This window comes from Quercus robur, chromosome 1 (genome assembly GCF_932294415.1).
Source record: "Quercus robur chromosome 1, dhQueRobu3.1, whole genome shotgun sequence".
NCBI lineage: Eukaryota > Viridiplantae > Streptophyta > Magnoliopsida > Fagales > Fagaceae > Quercus > Quercus robur.
In genome coordinates, this window is record NC_065534.1 from 3,106,545 (window position 1) to 3,125,642 (window position 19,098).

The window sequence follows — 19,098 nt, forward strand, 5'->3', positions numbered from 1 at the left end:
CCAGAGATATATACCCTTTGTGGAGGACAAAGCATTAAATTCTATAAGATTGAGCTACTAATCTAGACTCCACCTTAAAAATTAAAAAGCTCCCTTTCACTTTCTTAACTACTTCAACTTTTCCTGGCGATAAATTTACTCTAAATGATGATGTCTACTTTCGAACTGATGCGGGAGATGAGAGAGAATTATTATTTAATATTATTTATGTTTGCAAGTCAATTGTATTTTTATGTTTTAGGTCCTAGTAGTTTATTGAGCTTTTAGTATTTTAATTTAGAAGTAAGGTTATTTTTGTAATAAGGCAATTAGGGTTTCCTAGCCAATTAGAACTAGGATTTAGTAATCCTTTATAAGCAACCTATTGTACTCCTTGAGGAGATAGTTGATATTTTGATAAATGAAAACAATGGCCGTTTGGTCTTTCTTTGATCTGGTGCTGACTCCAGGTCTACCCTAGGTGCTGACTCCTAGTGGTTTTCCCGCTTGGTGCTGACTCCAAGCAAGGCCTAGGTGCTGACTCCTAAGTCATATCTTTTATTTTTCCGTTCTTTCTATTTTGTTCTGGTTGTCCTGCATCACGAACGTTTAATGTTTTCAATTTCAATATCTTTCATATAAATATGGTAAATTCTGTTTTATTTCCCATTTAAAACAATAATGAATAAAAGGGTGGCAATTAGAATCACAATGCAACACTAACCTGCATTACACAATCAAAACGTTGCCTCCCAAAAATAGTCATTGGCACTTTCCATTTAACTTTTTTTTATCAATTCTGCCCTACTTATAGACGGTCATGGAGTATCCAAGAAACTTAGGTCGTTTACATATTTCACAGGACAAATGTGAGAATTAGGGCCCGTTTGGTTTAAAGGTGTCTCAATTTTCATAACTCAATTTTCAAAACCCATAACTCAAACTCATAACTCATAACTCCGTACTCAAACCTCACCTTCACTTAAAAATTGCAAAACACATGTTTGGACTCAGTTCTCAGTTACATATCTCTACAACTTTTCTCCAAAATCGTGGACCCCATCACTGGTGTTGCCTACTGTTGCTACCCGCATCTCATTACTTCTCCGTGGAAGCCCATCTTCTTCTTTACTTCTCCCAAAAGAATGCACAGGAAACCCACAACCAAATCCCACATCGCCAAAGAAGAAGAAGAAGAACACAGAGCAAAAAAAACTGAAGCCAAGAAATGGGGCTCCGACCCACCTGTCTCACAATCTCAAGGTCCACGTGTCTCACGATTCGGCCTGGGCTCAGTTCGACATCGTTTCTCGAATCCCCTGTCGCCAGCGAAGCTTTCAATCTCAAGGTCCGCGTGTCTCACAATCTAGCCTGGGGTCAGTCCGTCGTCATTTCTTGAATCCCCTATTGTCGGCTTAGCTTCCGATCTCAAGGTTCGCATGTCTCACGATTCAGCCTGGGCTCAGTCCGACGTCGTTTCTCGAATCCCCTATCGCCGACAAAGCTTCCGATCATAGAGAGAGCTCTATGAGTTTTGGTTCAACTCTCTCACTCAGTAAGAAGAGAAAGCTCTGGGTAAAAGAAAAAAAAATGAAGAAGGAGAAGTGACAGAGAAGAACGGATTGGAGAGAGACGTTACTAAAAGGGACAAGTCACATGGGTGGGTCCCATTCTTTGCTTAATTTTACAAAAATGTCAGTGAAACTCAATTCTCAAAAACTGAAAACACCTATTTCTTCTTTCTTGTTTCCATCACTCTAACTCAAAATTTTTGAGTTTTAAGTGATGGAAACACAATGTGAAAATCAAGCCAAACAAAAAAATTTGTGTGGGTCCCACGTGTTTTGATAACTCAATTATGAGTTTTGAGTGATATAATCCAAAACAGCTCTAAACCAAAAAAGCCCTTACTCTCTACACTATAAATTTGATTAAATGAATCTTTTTAGACTCCTTAGTCATATGTGTATTCAACAGTGATCACGAGATTTCATTACTTGAATCTTGAAAAGCAAAAAAAATCCTGAAAAAGTTTAACGTTTTCAACTCCATTTTCTTTTGTATATGGTAAATTTTGTTTAATTTCTCATCACATTTAAAACAATAACAAATAAAAGGATGGCAATCAAAATCAAATTGAAACATTGACCTGCATTGTTCAATCAAAACATTGCCACCCAAAAATAGTCATTGGCACTTTCCATTCTCAATTTTCTTTTATCAGTTCAGCCTTACTTTCCAACAGCCACCGAGTTTTCAAGAAACTAAGGTCGTCTTCATATTTGACAAGGCAAATGTGAGAATTACTCTCAATACTACAAATTTGATTAAATGAATTTGTTTAGACTCTTTAGTGACATGTATATTCAACATTGATCTCATCTAAGAGATTTCATTAATTGAATCTTGAAAAGCAGAAAAAATCCTGAAAATATTTAACGTTTTCAATTCCAATTTCTTCCAAATATGGTAAATTCTATTTGATTTCCCATTTAACACAATAATGAATAAAAAGATGGCAATTAAAATCATAGTGAAACACTGACCTGCATTTCTCAATCTAAACATTGCCACCCACTAATAGTCACTGGCACTTTCCATTCTCAAATTTTTTTATCAATTCTACACTACTTCCAACAGCCAGAGTTTTCAAGAAACTAAGGTCATCTGCATATTTCACAGGGCAAATATGAGAACTACTCTCTATACAATAAATTTGATTAGATGAATTTGTTTGGACTCCTTAGTCACGTGTAGTCAACACTGATTTCATCTAAGAGATTTCATTACGTGAATCTTGAAAAGCAAAAAACATTCTGAAAACATTTATTATTTTCAATTCCAATTTCTTTCATATATGGTAAATTCTATTTAATTTCTCATTCAAAACATTAACGAATAAACGGTTGGCAACCAGAATCACAGTGAAACACTGACCTGCATTGCTCAATCTAAATATTCCTCTCACAAATTGTTAATTGCTTTCCTTTCTCAAAACTTTTTTATCAATTCTACCCTAGTTTCCAACAGCCACAGAGTTTTCATGAAATTAAGGTCATCTGCATATTTCACAGGGCAAATGTGAGAATTACGCCCTATACTATAAATTTAATTAAATAAATCTATTTGTCATCAAGAGCCCCCTTTGGCCTTGTGATTTTTTTCAAGAAAAAGGAAAATAATAATAATAAAATATTGGCCTTTGGCTTTTGTTTTGTTTTTTTTTTTTAAGAAAATTGCATTTTAAAACTAGGGAATATCTACATCGTCAAATTGTGAGCAATGGGGAGTGGGTTTTTTTTTTTAAAAAAATTACCACTTTTAAAGAAAATTGTTTTTTTGTACTACAGATTTTCACAGCAACAACACTTATCACAAATTTTACCAAACCCTCAATTAAGATTTTAAAAATCATGCTTTCAAAACCAAATGGACACCAATCATGAAGCATTTGGGTAAAAGAAGAATCTTACCAAGTGGTGAAATTAACCTTGCATATAGGGGATCTACATCAATCAAATAAACATCAATTTAACAAATGTTCAAGAAAATTTTCTTACTAAGGTCGTTTACAATTTTTTTGGTATTGTTTTGTCAAGAAATCCCATCTACTGGCATTTGTTTTAGTCTGAGGCATCTGAGACAGACAATAGTTTTTTTGATAAATACTAAGATAGACAATAGTTGAAGAGAGGTAATGAGTTGAAGGCCCTACTTGCCTAGGGATCTCAGATTTTGAAATTCCTTTATAAAAAAGGTGCCAAAACTTGTGGACATCCTCCTCGGGAAAGCACTTCTCTTCCTTGCAATCATGACAAGACAATAATAATAAAAAATTTATAGGAAGACAATAATAATTGATTAAAAGAGTGCAATCTTTGCAAACCCCACTGTTTCCTATTGGCAATGAGTTTCTCAAAATCATCGATGACAAGACAATTCATATTGGTTGGCAGACCTCCTTTTGGAAAAGACTCAACTTGTTAGCAGTTTGCGATATCCAAAATTTGAAGAGATGGGAGGCGCGTATCCATGTTTTCAAGAAGTGACTTGAGATGAAGGCAATCATGGACTTTCAACAGGGAAAGGTTGGGGGCTGGCAATCCCCCACTGGGAGAATTTGCAAAATTAAGGCACTCCTTGATTTCCAAAGCTAGGATAACAAGTTCATGTCCCTCCCAAACAGAGAGAGACTTGATGTTGCTACACATGTTGATTTTGAGACTAAAAAACTTTGGAAAGATATCCAAACCAAATGATGACAGAGAATTATATCTATCAAATATGACAAAAGACTAAAGGGAAGAGTGACATGGGCATGTAGGAAATTTTAATTCCATACATTTAAAGATACCTTTGAAGATTTTATTGTGTAGTCAGTGAGCCTTAACCTGAGCAATATTGAGCCAGCAGCTGGTTTTCCCGCTCTCTATGCCTCTAGACCCTCTTAGCATAGTTAAATTTTATGTTCTTGATGGTAAGAAGGGAGTTGGGTATATCCTACTAGTGTGGACAAAAAGGACAGAAGGAGCAATGACATGCTAAGTCTTTTGAGCTGTCTGGAGTTAGGAAGACAATCTACACCCATAGAGAGGTAATAACCCAAAGTAGACATATCCTCTAGAGAGGCTTCATGTTAACTCCAAAACGTAAAAGAGAGGTAGTCTTAGCCAGCCAATCTGCACCCACAGGTAGTTTGTGGCATTAGATGATGTAACTTGAATTAAACAAAGGAACATAAGATATACAAAATATCCTTCTCTATGTGGTAATATATATCCTTAAAGTTTTGATAAACAGAAAGCATTATGAAAAAAATGAAAACTAGAGATATATATCCTTTATGGAGGACAAAGCATTAAATTCTATAAGATTGAGCTACTAATCTAAACTCCACCTTAAAAATTAAAAGGCTCTCTTTCACTTTCTTAAATGCTTCAACTTTTCCTGGCGATAAATTTACTCTAAATAATGAATATCTACTTTCAAACGTTTAACGTTTTTAATTTCAATATCTTTCATATATATGGTAAATTCTGTTTAATTTCCCATTTAAAACAATAATGAATAAAAGGGTGGCAATTAGAATCACAATGAAACACTGACCTGCATTACTCAATCAAAACATTGCCTCCTAAAAATAGTCATTGGCGCTTTCCATTTTAAATTTTTTTATCAATTTTGCCCTACTTACAGACGGTCATGGAGTATCCAAGAAACTAGTGTCGTTTACATATTTCACAGGACAAATGTGAGAATTAGGGCCCGTTTGGTTTAGAGGTGTCTCAATTTTCATAACTCAGTTTTCAAAACCCATAACTCAAACTCAAAACTCATAACTCCCTACTCAAACCTCACCTTCACTCAAAAATTGCAAAACACATGTTTGGACTCAATTTTTAGTTACATATCTCTACAACTTTTCCCCAAAACCGTGGACCCCACCATTGGTGTTGCCTACTGTTGCTACCCGCGTCTCATTACTTCTCCGTGGAAGCCCATCTTCTTCTTTACTTCTCCCAAAAGAATGCACAGGAAACCCATAACCAAATCCCACATCGCCGAAGAAGAAGAAGAAGAACATAGAGGAGAAAAAATTGAAGCCAAAAAATGGAGCTCTGACCCACCTGTCTCACGATCTTGAGGTCCGCGTGTCTCACGATTCGGCTTGGGCTCAGTCCAACATCATTTCTTGAATCCCTTGTTGTCAGCAAAGCTTTCGATCTTGAGGTTCGTATGTCTCACAATCTGGCCTGGGCTCAGTCCGATGTCGTTTCTCGAATCCCTTGTCATCGGCAAAGCTTCCAATCTCGAGGTCCTCATGTCTCACAATCCAGCCTCGGCTCAGTCCGACGTCGTTTCTCGAATCCCTTGTCACCGGTGAAGCTTCCGATCACAGAGAGAGCTTTGTGAGTTTTGGTTCAACTCTCTCACTCAGTGAGAAGAGAGAGCTCTGGGTAAAAGAAAAAAAAACTAAGAAGGAGAAATGACAGAGAAGAACGGGTTGGAGAGAGACGTTACTTGATGGGACAAGTCATATCCCATTCTTTCTTGTTTCTTGTTTCCATCACTCTAACTCAAAAATTTTTGAGTTTTGAGTGATGGAAACACAATGTGAAAATCAAGCCAAACAAAAATATTTGTGTGGGTCCCATGTGTTTTGATAACTCAGTTATGAGTTTTACGTGATATAATCCAAAATAGCTCTAAACCATACAGGCCCTTACTCTTTATACCATAAATTTGATTAAATGAATCTTTTTAGACTCCTTAGTCATATGTGTATTCAACAGTGATCTTGAGATTTCATTACTTAAATCTTGAAAAGCAAAACAAATCCTGAAAATATTTAACATTTTCAACTCCAATTTCTTTCGTACATGGTAAATTTTGTTTAATTTTTCATCACATTTAAAACAATAATGAATAAAAGGATGGCAATCAGAGTCACATTGAAAAATTGACCTGCATTGTTCAATCAAAACATTGCCACCCAGAAATTAGTTCAGCCTTACTTTCCAACAGCCACGAAGCTTTCAAGAAACTAAGGTCGTCTGCATATTTGACAAGGTAAATGTGAGAATTACTTTCAATACTATAAATTTGATTAAATGAATCTGTTTAGACTCTTTAGTCACATGTGTATTCAACACTGGTCTCATCTAAGAGATTTCATTAATTGAATCTTGACAAGCATAAAAAATCTTGAAAATGTTTAATGTTTCCAATTCCAATTTCTTCATATATGATAAATTTTGTTTGATTTCCCATTTAACACAATAATGAATAAAAGGATGGCAATCAGAATCATAGTGAAACAGTGACCTACATTTCTCAATCTAAACATTGCCACCCACAAATAGTCACTTGCACTTTCCATTCTCAAATTTTTTATCAATTCTGCACTACTTCTAACAACCAGAGTTTTCAAGAAACTAAGGTCATCTGCATCTCTCATAGGGCAAATGTGAGAACTTCTCTCTATACAATAAAATGAATCTGTTTGGACTTCTTAGTCATGTGTATTCAACATTGATTTCATCTTAGAGATTTCATTACTTGAATTTTGAAAAGCAAAAAAAATTCTGAAAATGTTTAACTTTTTCAATTCCAATTTCTTTCATATATGGTCCATTCTAATTAATTTCCCATTTAAAACAATAATGAATAAAAGGATGGCAACAAAAATCACATTGAAACACTGACCTGCATTGCTCAATCTAAATATTCCACCCACAAATAGTTATTGGCGCTTTCCGTTCTCAAAATTTTTTTATCAATTCTGCCCTACTTTCCAACAGCCACAAAGTTTTCATGAAATTAAGGTTGTTTGCATATTTCAAAGGGCAAATGTGAGAATTATGCCCTATACTATAAATTTGATTAAATAAATCTGTTTGTCATCAAGAGCCCCTTTGGCCTTGTGATTTTTTTCAAGAAAAAGGAAAATAATAATAATAAAATATAGGCCTTTGGCTTTTGTTTTTTTGTTTTTGTTTTTTTTTTTAAGAAAATTGCATTTTAAAACTAGGGAATATCTGCTTCCTCAAATTGTGAGCCATGGGGAGTGGGTGTTTTTTAAAATTGGCACTTTTAAAGAAAATTGTTTTTTCGTACTACAGATTTTCACAGCAGCAACACTTTTCACAGATTTTACCAAACCCCCAATTAAGATTTTAAAAATCATGCTTTCAAAACCAAATGGACACCAATCATCAAGCATTTGGGTAAAAGATGAACCTTACCAAGTGGTGAAATTAACCTTGCATAGGAGGGATCTACATCAGTCAAATAAACATCAGTTTAACAAATGCTCAAGCAATTTTTCTTATTTTCTAATTAAGCAAATCATTAAATCATATGGGTACTTAACTGGTTCGCTAGAACAGGTAGCAATGCATGAAGTATGAGTTGCGCACTTTTCCATTTTCACTTTGAAAGCATTTTTGTAACAAAGAACAGGTAACTGAGCATGAATCCTGTCATACTTTTGGCAGCTTCTTCATTTATAGGAAAAAAAAAAATAAAATTAATTAATTAATTAATTAAAAAGAATGCAAGTAAAATCAAGAGCGGGGCAAGTAAAACAAATACCTGATTTGCTTTATTTGATGTGTTGCGCTCAATGATTTCTATGAAGGGCGTGTGAGCAATGTTGCGCCACTCTTTTCCCTTCTTCCTTCGCAATCGTTTCGTCAACAAAGGACATGTAATGATCTTTACGTTCGAGATTGTGACAGGCAGCCCCTCTCCTGGCATGTGCTTGAGCTTCGGGCAGTCTTCCAAGGACAAATATTGAAGAGAGGTAAGGTGTTGAAACCCCTCGTTGTCCAACGTTCTCAAATTTCCAAATCCTACTAGTGTGGACAAAAAGGATAGAAGGAGCAATGACATGCTGAGTCTTTTGAGCTGCCTGGAGTTAGGAAGACAATCTGCACCCACAGAGAGGTAATAACCCAAAGTAGACATATCCTCTGGAAAGGCTTCATGTCAATTCCAAAATGTAAAAGAGAGGTAGTCTTAGCCAGCCAATCTGCAACCACAGGTAGTTTGTGGATCAGATGATGTAACTTGAATTAAACTAGGGAACGTAAGATATACAAAATATCCTTCTCTATGTGGTAATATATATCCTTATGTTTTGATAAACAGAATGCATTATCAGAAAAATAAAAACTAGAGATATATATATATCCTTTATGTAGGACAAAGCATTAAATTCTAAAAGATTGAGCTACTATTCTAACTCCACCTTAAAAATTAAAAAGCTCTCTTTCACTTTCTTAAATGCTTCAACTTTTCCTTGTAATAAATTTACTCTAAATGATGAAAATCTACTTTCAAACATTCAACGTTTTCAATTCCAATTTCTTTCATATATGGTAAATTTTGTTTAATTTCCCATTTAAAACAATAATGAATAAAAGGGTAGCAATTATAATCAAAATGAAACACTGACTTGCATTGCTCAATCAAAATATTGCCTCCCAAAAATAGTCTTTGGCGCTTTCCATTTTAATTTTTTTTATCAATTCTGCCGTACTTTCTGACAGTCATGGAGTATCCAAGAAACTAAGGTCATCTGCATATTTCACAGGACAAATGTGAGAATTACTCTTTATACTATAAATTTGATTAAATGAATCTTTTTAAACTCCTTAGTCATATGTGTATCCAATAGTGATCTTGGGTTTTCATTACTTGAATCTTGAAAAGCAAAAAAAAATCCTAAAAATATACGTTTTCAACTCCAATTTCTTTCATATATGGTAGATTTTTTTTTTTTTTTTAATTTCTCATCACATTTAAAACAATAATGAATAAAAGGATGGCAATTAGAATCACATTGAAACACTAACCTGCATTGTTCAATCAAAACATTGCCACCCAGAAATAGTCACAAGCGCTTTCCATTCTGAATTTTCTTTTATTAGTTTAGCCTTACTTTCCAACAGCCATGGAGCTTTCAAGAAACTAAGGTTGTCTGCATATTTGACAAGGCAAATGTGAGAATTACTCTTAATACTATAAATTTGATTAAATGAATCTGTTTAGACTCTTTAGTCACATGTGTATTCAACACTGATCTCATCTAAGAGATTTCATTAATTGAATCTTGAAAAGCAGAAAAAATCCTGAAAATGTTTAACGTTTCCAATTCCAATTTCTTCATATATGGTAAATTTTGTTTGATTTCCCATTTAACACAATAATGAATAAAAGGATGGAAATCAGAATCATAGTGAAACAGTGACCTGCATTTCTCAATCTAAACATTGCCACCCATAAATAGTCATTGGCACTTTCCATTCTCAAATTTTTTATCAATTCTGCACTACTTCCAAATCCAATGGCCAGAGTTTTCAAGAAACTAAGGTCGTGTGCATATTTCACAGGGCAAATGTGAGAACTACTCACTATACAATAAATTTGATTAGATGAATCTGTTTGGACTCCTTAGTCACATGTATTCAACATTGATTTCATCTAAGAGATTTCATTACTTGAATCTTGAAAAGCAAAAAAACATTCTGAAAACGTTTAACGTTTTCAATTCCAATTTCTTTCATATATGGTAAATTCTATTTAATTTCCCATTTAAAACAATAATGAATAAAAGGATGGCAACCAGAATCACAGTGAAACACTGACCTGCATTGCTCAATCTAAATATTCCTCTCACAAATTGTTATTGGCGCTTTCCTTTCTCAATTTTTTTTTTTTTTTTTTTTTTTTTTTTTTTTTTTTTTTATCAATTCTACCCTACTTTCCAACAGCAACAAATTTTTCATGAAATTAAGGTCGACTGCATATTTCACAGGGAAAATTTGAGAATTACGCCCTATACTATAAATTTAATTAAATAAATCTATTTGTCATCAAGAGCCCCCTTTGGCCTTGTGATTTTTTTCAAGAAAAAGGAAAATAATAATAAATAAATATTGGCCTTTGGCTTTTGTTTTTTGTTTTGTGTTTTGTTTTGTTTTGTTTTTTTGCTTTTTTGTTTTTTTAAGAAAAATGCATTTTAAAACTAGGGAATATCTACATCCTCAAATTGTGAGCCATGGGGAGTGGGTGTTTTTTAAAATTGCCACTTTTAAAGAAAATTGTTTTTTCGTACTACAGATTTTCACAGCAACAACACTTATCACAGATTTTACCAAACCCTCAATTAAGATTTTAAAAATCATGCTTTCAAAACCAAATGGACACCAATCATGAAGCATTTGGGTAAAAGAAGAATCTTACCAAGTGGTGAAATTAACCTTGCATACAGGGGATCTACATCAGTCAAATAAACATCATTTAACAAATGTTCAAGAAATTTTTCTTATTTTCTAATTGAGCAAATCATTAAATCATATGGGTACTTAACTGGTTCGCTAGAACAGGCAGCAATGCATGAATTTTGAGTTGCGCACTTTTCCATTTTCACTTTGAAAGCATTTGTTTATCAAAGAACAGGTAACTGAGCATGAATCCTGTCATACTTTTGGCAGCTTCTTCACAGAAATCAAGAGAGAAATGTTCTTCTCGATTCACCATCGATGGACAACTTCATGAGCCCAACATTGTAAAAAAGCGAATCAGACAAAGAATTAACAAAGAGTCCAAGAAATCGTTTATGATTAGTAGTATTTTTTCATTCATATATAATTAATAGACAATTTATAGAAAAAAAAAAAAAAAAGCCAATAAATAAATTAAAAAGAATGCAAGTAAAATCAAGAGCGGGGCAAGTAAAATGAATACCTGATTGCGCTCAATGATTTCTATGAAGGGGGTGTGAGCAATGTTGCTCCACTCTTTTCCCTTCTTCCTTTGCAATCGTTTCGTCAACAAAGGACATGTAATGATCTTTACGTTCGAGATTGTGACAGGCAGCCCCTCTTCTGGCATGTGCTTGAGCTTAGGGCAGTCTTCCAAGGACAAATATTGAAGAGAGTTAAGGTGTTGAAACCCGTTGTTGTCCAACATTCTCAAATTTCCAAATCCAGTGATGTAAAGATGGGTAACAGTTGTGGGCAGTAAATACTCCTCCGGAAAGGACTCCACATCCCAGCAATCACGATCATAATTTATGAATGCTAATCTTTTAAGAGACTGCAGACTTTGCAAGCCCCACTCCATTCTATTGCAAATTAGTTTTTTGCAGTCGCTGATTCTTAAAGAAATTAGATTGGATGGCAGACCACCTTTCGGAAAAGACTCAATTTGTGGACAATTAATGATATCCAAAAATTGAAGAGACGGGAGAAACGCGTGCATGTTTTCTGGGAGTGAATTGAGAAGAGAGCAATTACTGACTTCTAATTCTGAGAGATTGGGGACCGACAATCCTCCACTGGGAAAAGCTACAAAATGAGGGCAATTTTTGATTTTCAACCGTAGGAGATCAGTTAGGTGATGTCCCTCCGAAACTGAAAGGGACTCCATGTTCCTACACCCTTCGATTATGAGATAACGAAGCTTCGGGAAGATGTCCAATGGAAATGACTTCAGAGGATTACAGCTATATTCTATAATCAGTCCGACAAGGGAAGAATAGCAGGGATACATCGGGAATTCCAATTCCTTACAATTACGGATAAAAAGATATTTTAGTGTAGTGGGACTGGATAGACCACCACGAGGAAGAGACTTGAGCACAGGAAATTCAGAGATAAATAACCTTTCAACAGAGTGGTTGTGGTCCATCACTCCCTCTGGCAGAGACTCCAGGTTTTCGAATCCGATTATTGTGAGGTCGTGCAACGTGGGTGGCAATTTTTTCAACAACTCAACATTACAATTCCTTACTACTAATTTACGAATAAAAGGAGCAGTAGGGAGAGAAGTCTCAAGCTGTTCACATTCCTCAATCCCAAGTTCGGTTAAAGAAGGTAGGTGCTTGGGCAAGCTTCCACTTAGTTTTGGACATTCTTCAAGATAAAGCTCTTGGAGACTCGGAAAAGCTCCTCCTTCATATTCGCCTTCTCCGTGATAAGGAGACCATTTCTCCCACTTCGACATTGCCTCAAATCTCAATATTTTCAGTGATTGAAATGGCGTAATAGTGTAAGAACCACTACCATAAAAGTCAGCATCCACGGTAACAACTTCATCAAACCCAAAAACGAAGAGGTCTTTAAGAGAGGGGAGTTGTCCAAGTGATGGCAAACTAGAGCAATTTCTACAAGAGTTTAGATGAACTACTGTTACATGTGAAAATGAACCATCTCCAATCCAATTCGGAAAGCTTGTGCCATTGTAATTCTCGATAACAAGCTTTGTTAAGCTCGTATGAGGCTGCAAATTGCTGAGTACGTCTCTTTCACTTCGAGAAATAACATCATTGGCAGCATCCCACTCCAATGTTAGCTCCTTAAGTTGCTCCTTATCCTTCAACTTTGCTTCCAAAGCATTAGTTGAGTTTATCACATTCTGGAGATTCGATATCACAATGACTCCCCGAAGATTTGAAAGTTTTCCTAACTCTTCAATTTGGAATCCAGTGTCCTTGCCGACAACAAATTTGGTCAAAGTCTGAAGACATTGTAATTGACCCATATGTATTGGCATATTTTTAATGCTAGTTCCACTAATATGAAGATGACGCAAACTAATGAGATTTCCCATATTTTCAGGCAACGTAACTAGAGATATGCATCCTGATAAATTCAACGTTTGTAAGTTGAGCAACATACAGGTAGACTTAGGCAATCTCTCAATCCCAGTAAAAGAGACATCTAAATAACGTAGATGTTTGAAATCTCCAATTGACTCTGGCAACTCTAGATTACAATAATGTGAAAGAGAGAGCACACGTAAGAATCTTAGTGTCAATAATAGATCATGTTGTACCTTTTTTGTTAAGTAGAACTTCAAAACCTTATTATCTTCATCTTCTTTTTTCATTTCTAACGAAATGAAGGTGCGTAAATTTTTAGCTTTGCACAAAGCCGTAAACTTCTCTGGGATGTCATACGTGGTTCTTAAGTAGGAAAAATGACGAGTTTTTTCTATAATTTTGTTTGTGTTATCCCCTTCTAATCTAAAACAAAATTTGCCAGATACAGATTTAGCTAAATCATGGACTAGGTCATGCATTAGAAAGCACAATTTGCTTCCATTTGATCGTTGTAAAAGTGACCTTGATACTAAATCAAGGAAGTACTCAGCACCTAAATCTTCCATTTCTTCATTCTTGTTGTGTTGTTGCAAGAAGCCCTCTCCCATCCACAACTGAACAAGTTCTTCCATTTTGAATAGATAATTCTTTGGGAAGATCGAACAATATGCAAAACATCGCTTTAAATGTGAGGGTAGGTAATTGTAACTTAATCTTAAAGCTGGAAGAACATTACCCCCATCGTTAGGCAGACTCCAAATTTCGCTTTTCAAAATTTTATTCCATTCCTCTACATCTAATTTAGAGTGCAATAGACAACCGAGTGCTTTTGCTGCCAATGGCAGACCGTCACACTTCTTAATGATTTCTTCACCAATTCTTTCTAATTCAGGATATGCATTAGATTTTCCATTTTCAAAGGCATGATTTGCAAATAATAGCCAACAATCTTCTTCTGATAATTTATTAAGATTAAAAATTTGAATAGGGCGCATGATCAATGCAACACTTCTGTTGCGTGTTGTCACAATAATTCTACTTCCCGATGTTCCATATTTAAAGGGAATACTCAAGAGAGCCCAATCATCATAATTTTCATTCCATACATCATCAAGAATCAGTAAACATTTCTTTCCCATCAAATAATTCTTCAATTCAGTTTGGATCTTATTGAAGTCAGTGTGATCATGTTTTTGTGGACTGACAGCCTCAAGAATTTTTTTAGTTATCTTAGGAACGTCAAATACTTCTGAAACACAAACCCATGCTTTAAGGCTGAAATGTTCTATGATTTTTTGGTTGTTGTAGATTTGCCGAGCAAGGGTTGTCTTTCCAACCCCACCCATGCCCACAATGGGAATCACACCAGTTGAGTGGTTGTTGCTTGCTACATCGTTTGAGAGTAGCAAGTTGACTATTGCCTTTTCATCATCATCCCTACCGTAAATTATAGTTTCTGGATCTACCAGAGAAGTTGTGGGCACTCTTTGGGAAGATCTCCCTTCAACACCTTCTCTCAGACCTATAGCATTTATTTGTGAATCTAGATTTTCCAGCTTATCTACGACTACTTGTATCTTTGATTCTAGTTTTCTCCCAAACTGATCAAATGAAGTAGAGATGAAGTTACGTACCTTACTCGTACAGGTTACAAAATCAGCTTCCACTTGGCACCGCAAAGCTTCAGTAGCGATCTCATCCAAAAGGTCCTCTGCGTGACAGACAGCATCCTTAAGCTCATCAACCCACTCTTTGACATTTGTGTCTGTGATTTCCTTTTCCTCTGCGTCATTGAGCACTTTGTTGAGGGTAAGACACCATGTCTTCAGCTTTGTTAGTAGTGTAGCAGGGACTTTTCTTCCTCGGATGAACTTCACGACCTCCTGAGATGCCATCCTGTCAAATAACACTTGAAGGGTTGCAGACAGAAATGCTCCTCCTACTAGGTCAGCAGCCATGATTTTCTTTTTTGCAATGGAAATAAATTGACAAAGTGAGTAACTCCAGGAAACTAAAAGAGATTGGTTTTTGCTTGTGGTGTGAAAGCCTGTGCAGTTCTTAGTTCTTATAACACATTTAGGGTATGTTTGGTTGGGATGAAAACAAGGAAGATGGAAGGAAGCTAGGAAGGAAAATATGAATGAAGAAATGAAGTCACTTCGAAAGAACTCAACTTGGAAAGTTGTTGAGCTGCTTGAAGGAAAGAAACCTGTTGGATGTAGGTGGTTTTCACGGTCAAATTCTAGGCAAATGGAACTATTGAATGATTCAAAGCTAGACTAGTTGCTAAGGGGTACACTCAAACTTATGGAATTGACTACATGGAGACATTCGCACCAGTAGCAAAAATCAATATTGTCCGTATTCCTATATCCTTGGCGGTGAATCTTGACAGGCCATTGCACCAATTTAATGTGAAGAATGCATGTTTGGTTGAGAGGAGGAGGGGAAGAGAAAAATGATGGGGCCCACAAGTTTTCTCTCATCCCCTTTCAAAATACAATCTCTCCAAATTGGAGTGAAAAGTGGGAAAAATATTTGAACAAAACTACCCCCACCTCTTTTAGCGTTTCTGGCTCCTTTTTTTTTTTTTTTTTTTTTTTTTTTTGACTTTTCCTTTGTATGTAGGTGGGTTTTCACAGTCAAATACAAGGCAGATAGAACCATTGAACGATTCAAAGCTAGAAGGAAAGAAACCTGTTGGATGTAGGTGGTTTTTCACGGTCAAATTCTAGGCAAATGGAACTATTGAATGATTCAAAGCTAGACTAGTTGCTAAGGGGTACACTCAAACTTATGGAATTGACTACATGGAGACATTCGCACCAGTAGCAAAAATCAATATTGTCCGTATTCATATATCCTTGACGGTGAATCTTGATTGGCCATTGCACTAATTTGATGTGAAGAATGCCTGTTTGGTTGAGAGGAGGGGGAGAGAAAAGTGGTGGGACCCACAAGTTTTCTCTCCTCCCCCTTCAAAATACAATCTCTCCAAATTGGAGAGAAAATTGGATTGAAAAGTGGGAAAAATATTTAGACAAAACTACCCCCACCTCTTTTAACGTCTCTCGCTTTTTTTTTTTTTTTTTTTTTTTCTCTTTTTGACTTTTCCTCTGTATGTAGGTGGGTTTTCACAGTCAAATACAAGGCAAATGGAACCATTGAACGATTCAAAACTAGACTAGTCGCCAAGGGGTATACTCAAACTTATGGAATTGACTACATGGAGACATTCGAACCAGTAGCAAAAATCTCAATAGTTTCAGTTTGGATCTTATTGAAGTAAGTGTTATCATGTTTTTGTGGACTGACAGCCTCAAGAAGAATTTTTTTGGTTATCTTAGGAACGTCAAATTCTTCTGAAACACAAACCCATGCTTTAAGGCTGAAATGTTCTATGATTTTTTGGTTGTTGTAGATTTGCCGAGCAAGGGTTGTCTTTCCAACCCCACCCATGCCCACAATGGGAATCACACCAGTTGAGTGGTTGTTGCTTGCTACATCGTTTGAGAGCAGGAAGTTGACTATTGCCTTTTCATCATCATCCCTACCGTAAATTATAGTCTCTGGATCTACCAGAGAAGTTGTGGGCACTCTTTGGGAAGATCTCCCTTCAACACCTTCTATCAGACCTTTAGCATTTATTTGTAAAGCTAGATTTTCCAGCTTATCTACGACTTCTAGTATCTTTGATTCTAGTTTTCTCCCAAACTGATCAAATGAAGTAGAGATGAAGTTACTTACTTACTCGTAGAGGTTACAAAATCAGCTTCCACTTGGCACCGCAAAGCTTCAGTAGCGATCTCATCCAAAAGGTCCTCTGCGTCATAGAGAGCATCCTTAAGCTCATCAAGCCATTCTTTGACAATTGTGTCTGTGGTTTCCTTTTCCTCTGCGTCATTGAGCACTTTGCTGAGGGTAAGACACCATGTCTTCAGCTTTGTTAGTAGTGTAGCAGAGACTTTTCTTCCCCGGATGAACTTCACGACCTCCTGAGATGCCATCCTGTCAAATAACACTTGAAGGGTTGCAGACAGAAATGCTCCTCCTACTAGGGCAGCAGCCATGATTTTCTTTTTTGCAATGGAAATAAATTGACAAAGTGAGTAACTCCAGGAAACTAAAAGAGATTGGTTTTTGCTTGTGGTGTGAAAGCCTGTGCAGTTCTTAGTTCTTATACCACATTTAAGTAGATGCAGTTCTAGCCATGAGATTAGGTTCATGCATTCGTAGTTGCACATGGGACCACCTTCCCGCGTGGTTGAATCTAATCTAATGGCTAGAACTGCATCTACTTAAATGTGGTATAAGAACTAAGAACTGCACAGGCTTTCACACCACAAGCAAAAACCAATCTCTATTACTTTAACTCTACGGTGAATGCTTTTTGACAAAATGTAATCTTTTGACCCCACATTGTTAATAATTCAACAATGTGAAAGCCCCAGCCATGCTTTCTTGTTAAACCAAAAAAAAAAAAAAAAAAACAAACGCAATGGGTGCTAGAAGTGGGAAGGAGGATATAGGCAGTTGTTTAACTATGTGTTTTCAGTTTTTAAACAATACAAGCAAATCTTTTTTTTATGTTTCTCAACTAAATACAAGGTGTATGCCAACTTTTGTGGGAGAATTTTTTGAATTGGTAATTTCACCATAAATATATCCTAGAAAAAATGACAAGGCAGTTGTGATTTTCACTTCTCGAAACTTAAAACTAAGGTCCTCCTCAAAATATGTTTAAATTTGTTTGAATAACATGGGCAATAATAAAGGGCCTGTTTGGTACGTGTGTTTAAACAACATTTTTTAGTTTTTTTGAAAATACGTGTTGGTAAAAAAGTGTGTGGAATTATGAATAATGTTATTTAAAAATTGAAAACATGTGTTTAAAAAGGTATACCAAATAGGGCCAAACTATTCTCGAGTTTTGTGAGATAGGCTATAATTGTGCTAAATTGAATCAAGCTGATTATTAAAAATTCCAAGATCATTTAATTGTCTATCTTATATGGAACCCGAGTTGAGTTTGAGTTAAGATTTATTTAACTCTTTATTAAATGATGTAAACCGTTATTGCTAGTCAAAAAGTAATGTAAAAATAAAAACCTTTATAGCTGGTCAAAACATAATGTAAAATTTACTTAAAAAGCTTGTGAAAAACAATGTAAAAAGAACTTTATAATGAATGGGTCACAATATTCAGCAAAAAGAAAAAAAACTAGTCACAAAGCAATATAATAAGAAGTTATTTGTCTTCTTTTATGCACTAACGAAGGTTGTTTGTCCTACACACGCGTGATCTACAATCTAATCCTAAATCATCAAACAAAGGGTTGGAAATTTCATACACCATGCCAAACTTGTTTGTCCTCTTCCTCTCTCAGAGGGAAAAATTCACCCTGTTTCCCTTGGTAGGGCAAACAATTGGTTGAAAATTTCCACAACTACACTGTTCTCCTCAAAAGTTGATCTAGTCTACTCTCTTTCTCTCTTTGAATTAACACAACACAATGTTTTACGGAGGACTGAGATTCTCTGACATTAACACTGTTTGGTGGAAAAAAGAAGCGATTCGGGTTAGAAAGTTTCACGTTACGTGGTATCATTCTGTTGTTTGCTACTCAAAAGTTGTGCCTGTCTTCCCCACTCTATCTCTCTCTCTTCAAAATTAGAAAAATGTTTTTGGATGTTGAGATTGATACAATAATTGTTTAGCTGAAGGAAAATTATTGTGCAGACTACTCCGAGCTCTCATATGGGGTAGGCTCACACGTTGAGAAAAAGGGTTGGAAATTTCTTACATGCGCGTAAACCTCAAAAGTTGTGCTTGTTCTTTCTTTCCCTCTCTTTCAAGAAAAATTCTATTAGACACATCCTAAATTTCACCGAAAATTTCATATACATGCTCTCACAATTTTGTGGTGTAAATCTGTGATGGGACCTAAGAGGTTCACAGGTCGTTTGGTAGAGTTGTTAAATAACTCATTTTCAGTTTTTAAACAACA

The 19,098-nt window shown here is 35.6% G+C and overlaps 1 protein-coding gene across 1 annotated transcript in view; it reads right to left on the reverse strand.

Moving 5' to 3' along the window:
* Window positions 1-17,296, reverse strand: part of LOC126716027 (putative disease resistance RPP13-like protein 1) — a 36,576-nt gene extending 19,280 nt beyond the window's left edge. The window contains exons 1-13 of the mRNA XM_050416941.1: window positions 16,838-17,296; window positions 11,233-14,986; window positions 10,856-11,035; window positions 10,729-10,761; window positions 9,339-9,463; window positions 8,074-8,512; window positions 7,853-7,979; window positions 7,725-7,757; window positions 6,445-6,533; window positions 3,453-4,658; window positions 2,917-3,038; window positions 2,526-2,646; window positions 2,129-2,253 (exon numbers count right to left, since the gene is read on the reverse strand). Coding sequence (XP_050272898.1) covers window positions 10,994-11,035; window positions 11,233-14,986; window positions 16,838-17,160 — 4,119 coding nt within the window. The 5' untranslated portion in view covers window positions 17,161-17,296 and the 3' untranslated portion in view covers window positions 2,129-2,253; window positions 2,526-2,646; window positions 2,917-3,038; ... (6 more) ...; window positions 10,729-10,761; window positions 10,856-10,993. The remainder of the gene's footprint in view (window positions 1-2,128; window positions 2,254-2,525; window positions 2,647-2,916; window positions 3,039-3,452; window positions 4,659-6,444; window positions 6,534-7,724; window positions 7,758-7,852; window positions 7,980-8,073; window positions 8,513-9,338; window positions 9,464-10,728; window positions 10,762-10,855; window positions 11,036-11,232; window positions 14,987-16,837) is intronic.
* Window positions 17,297-19,098: the final 1,802 nt, after the last annotated feature.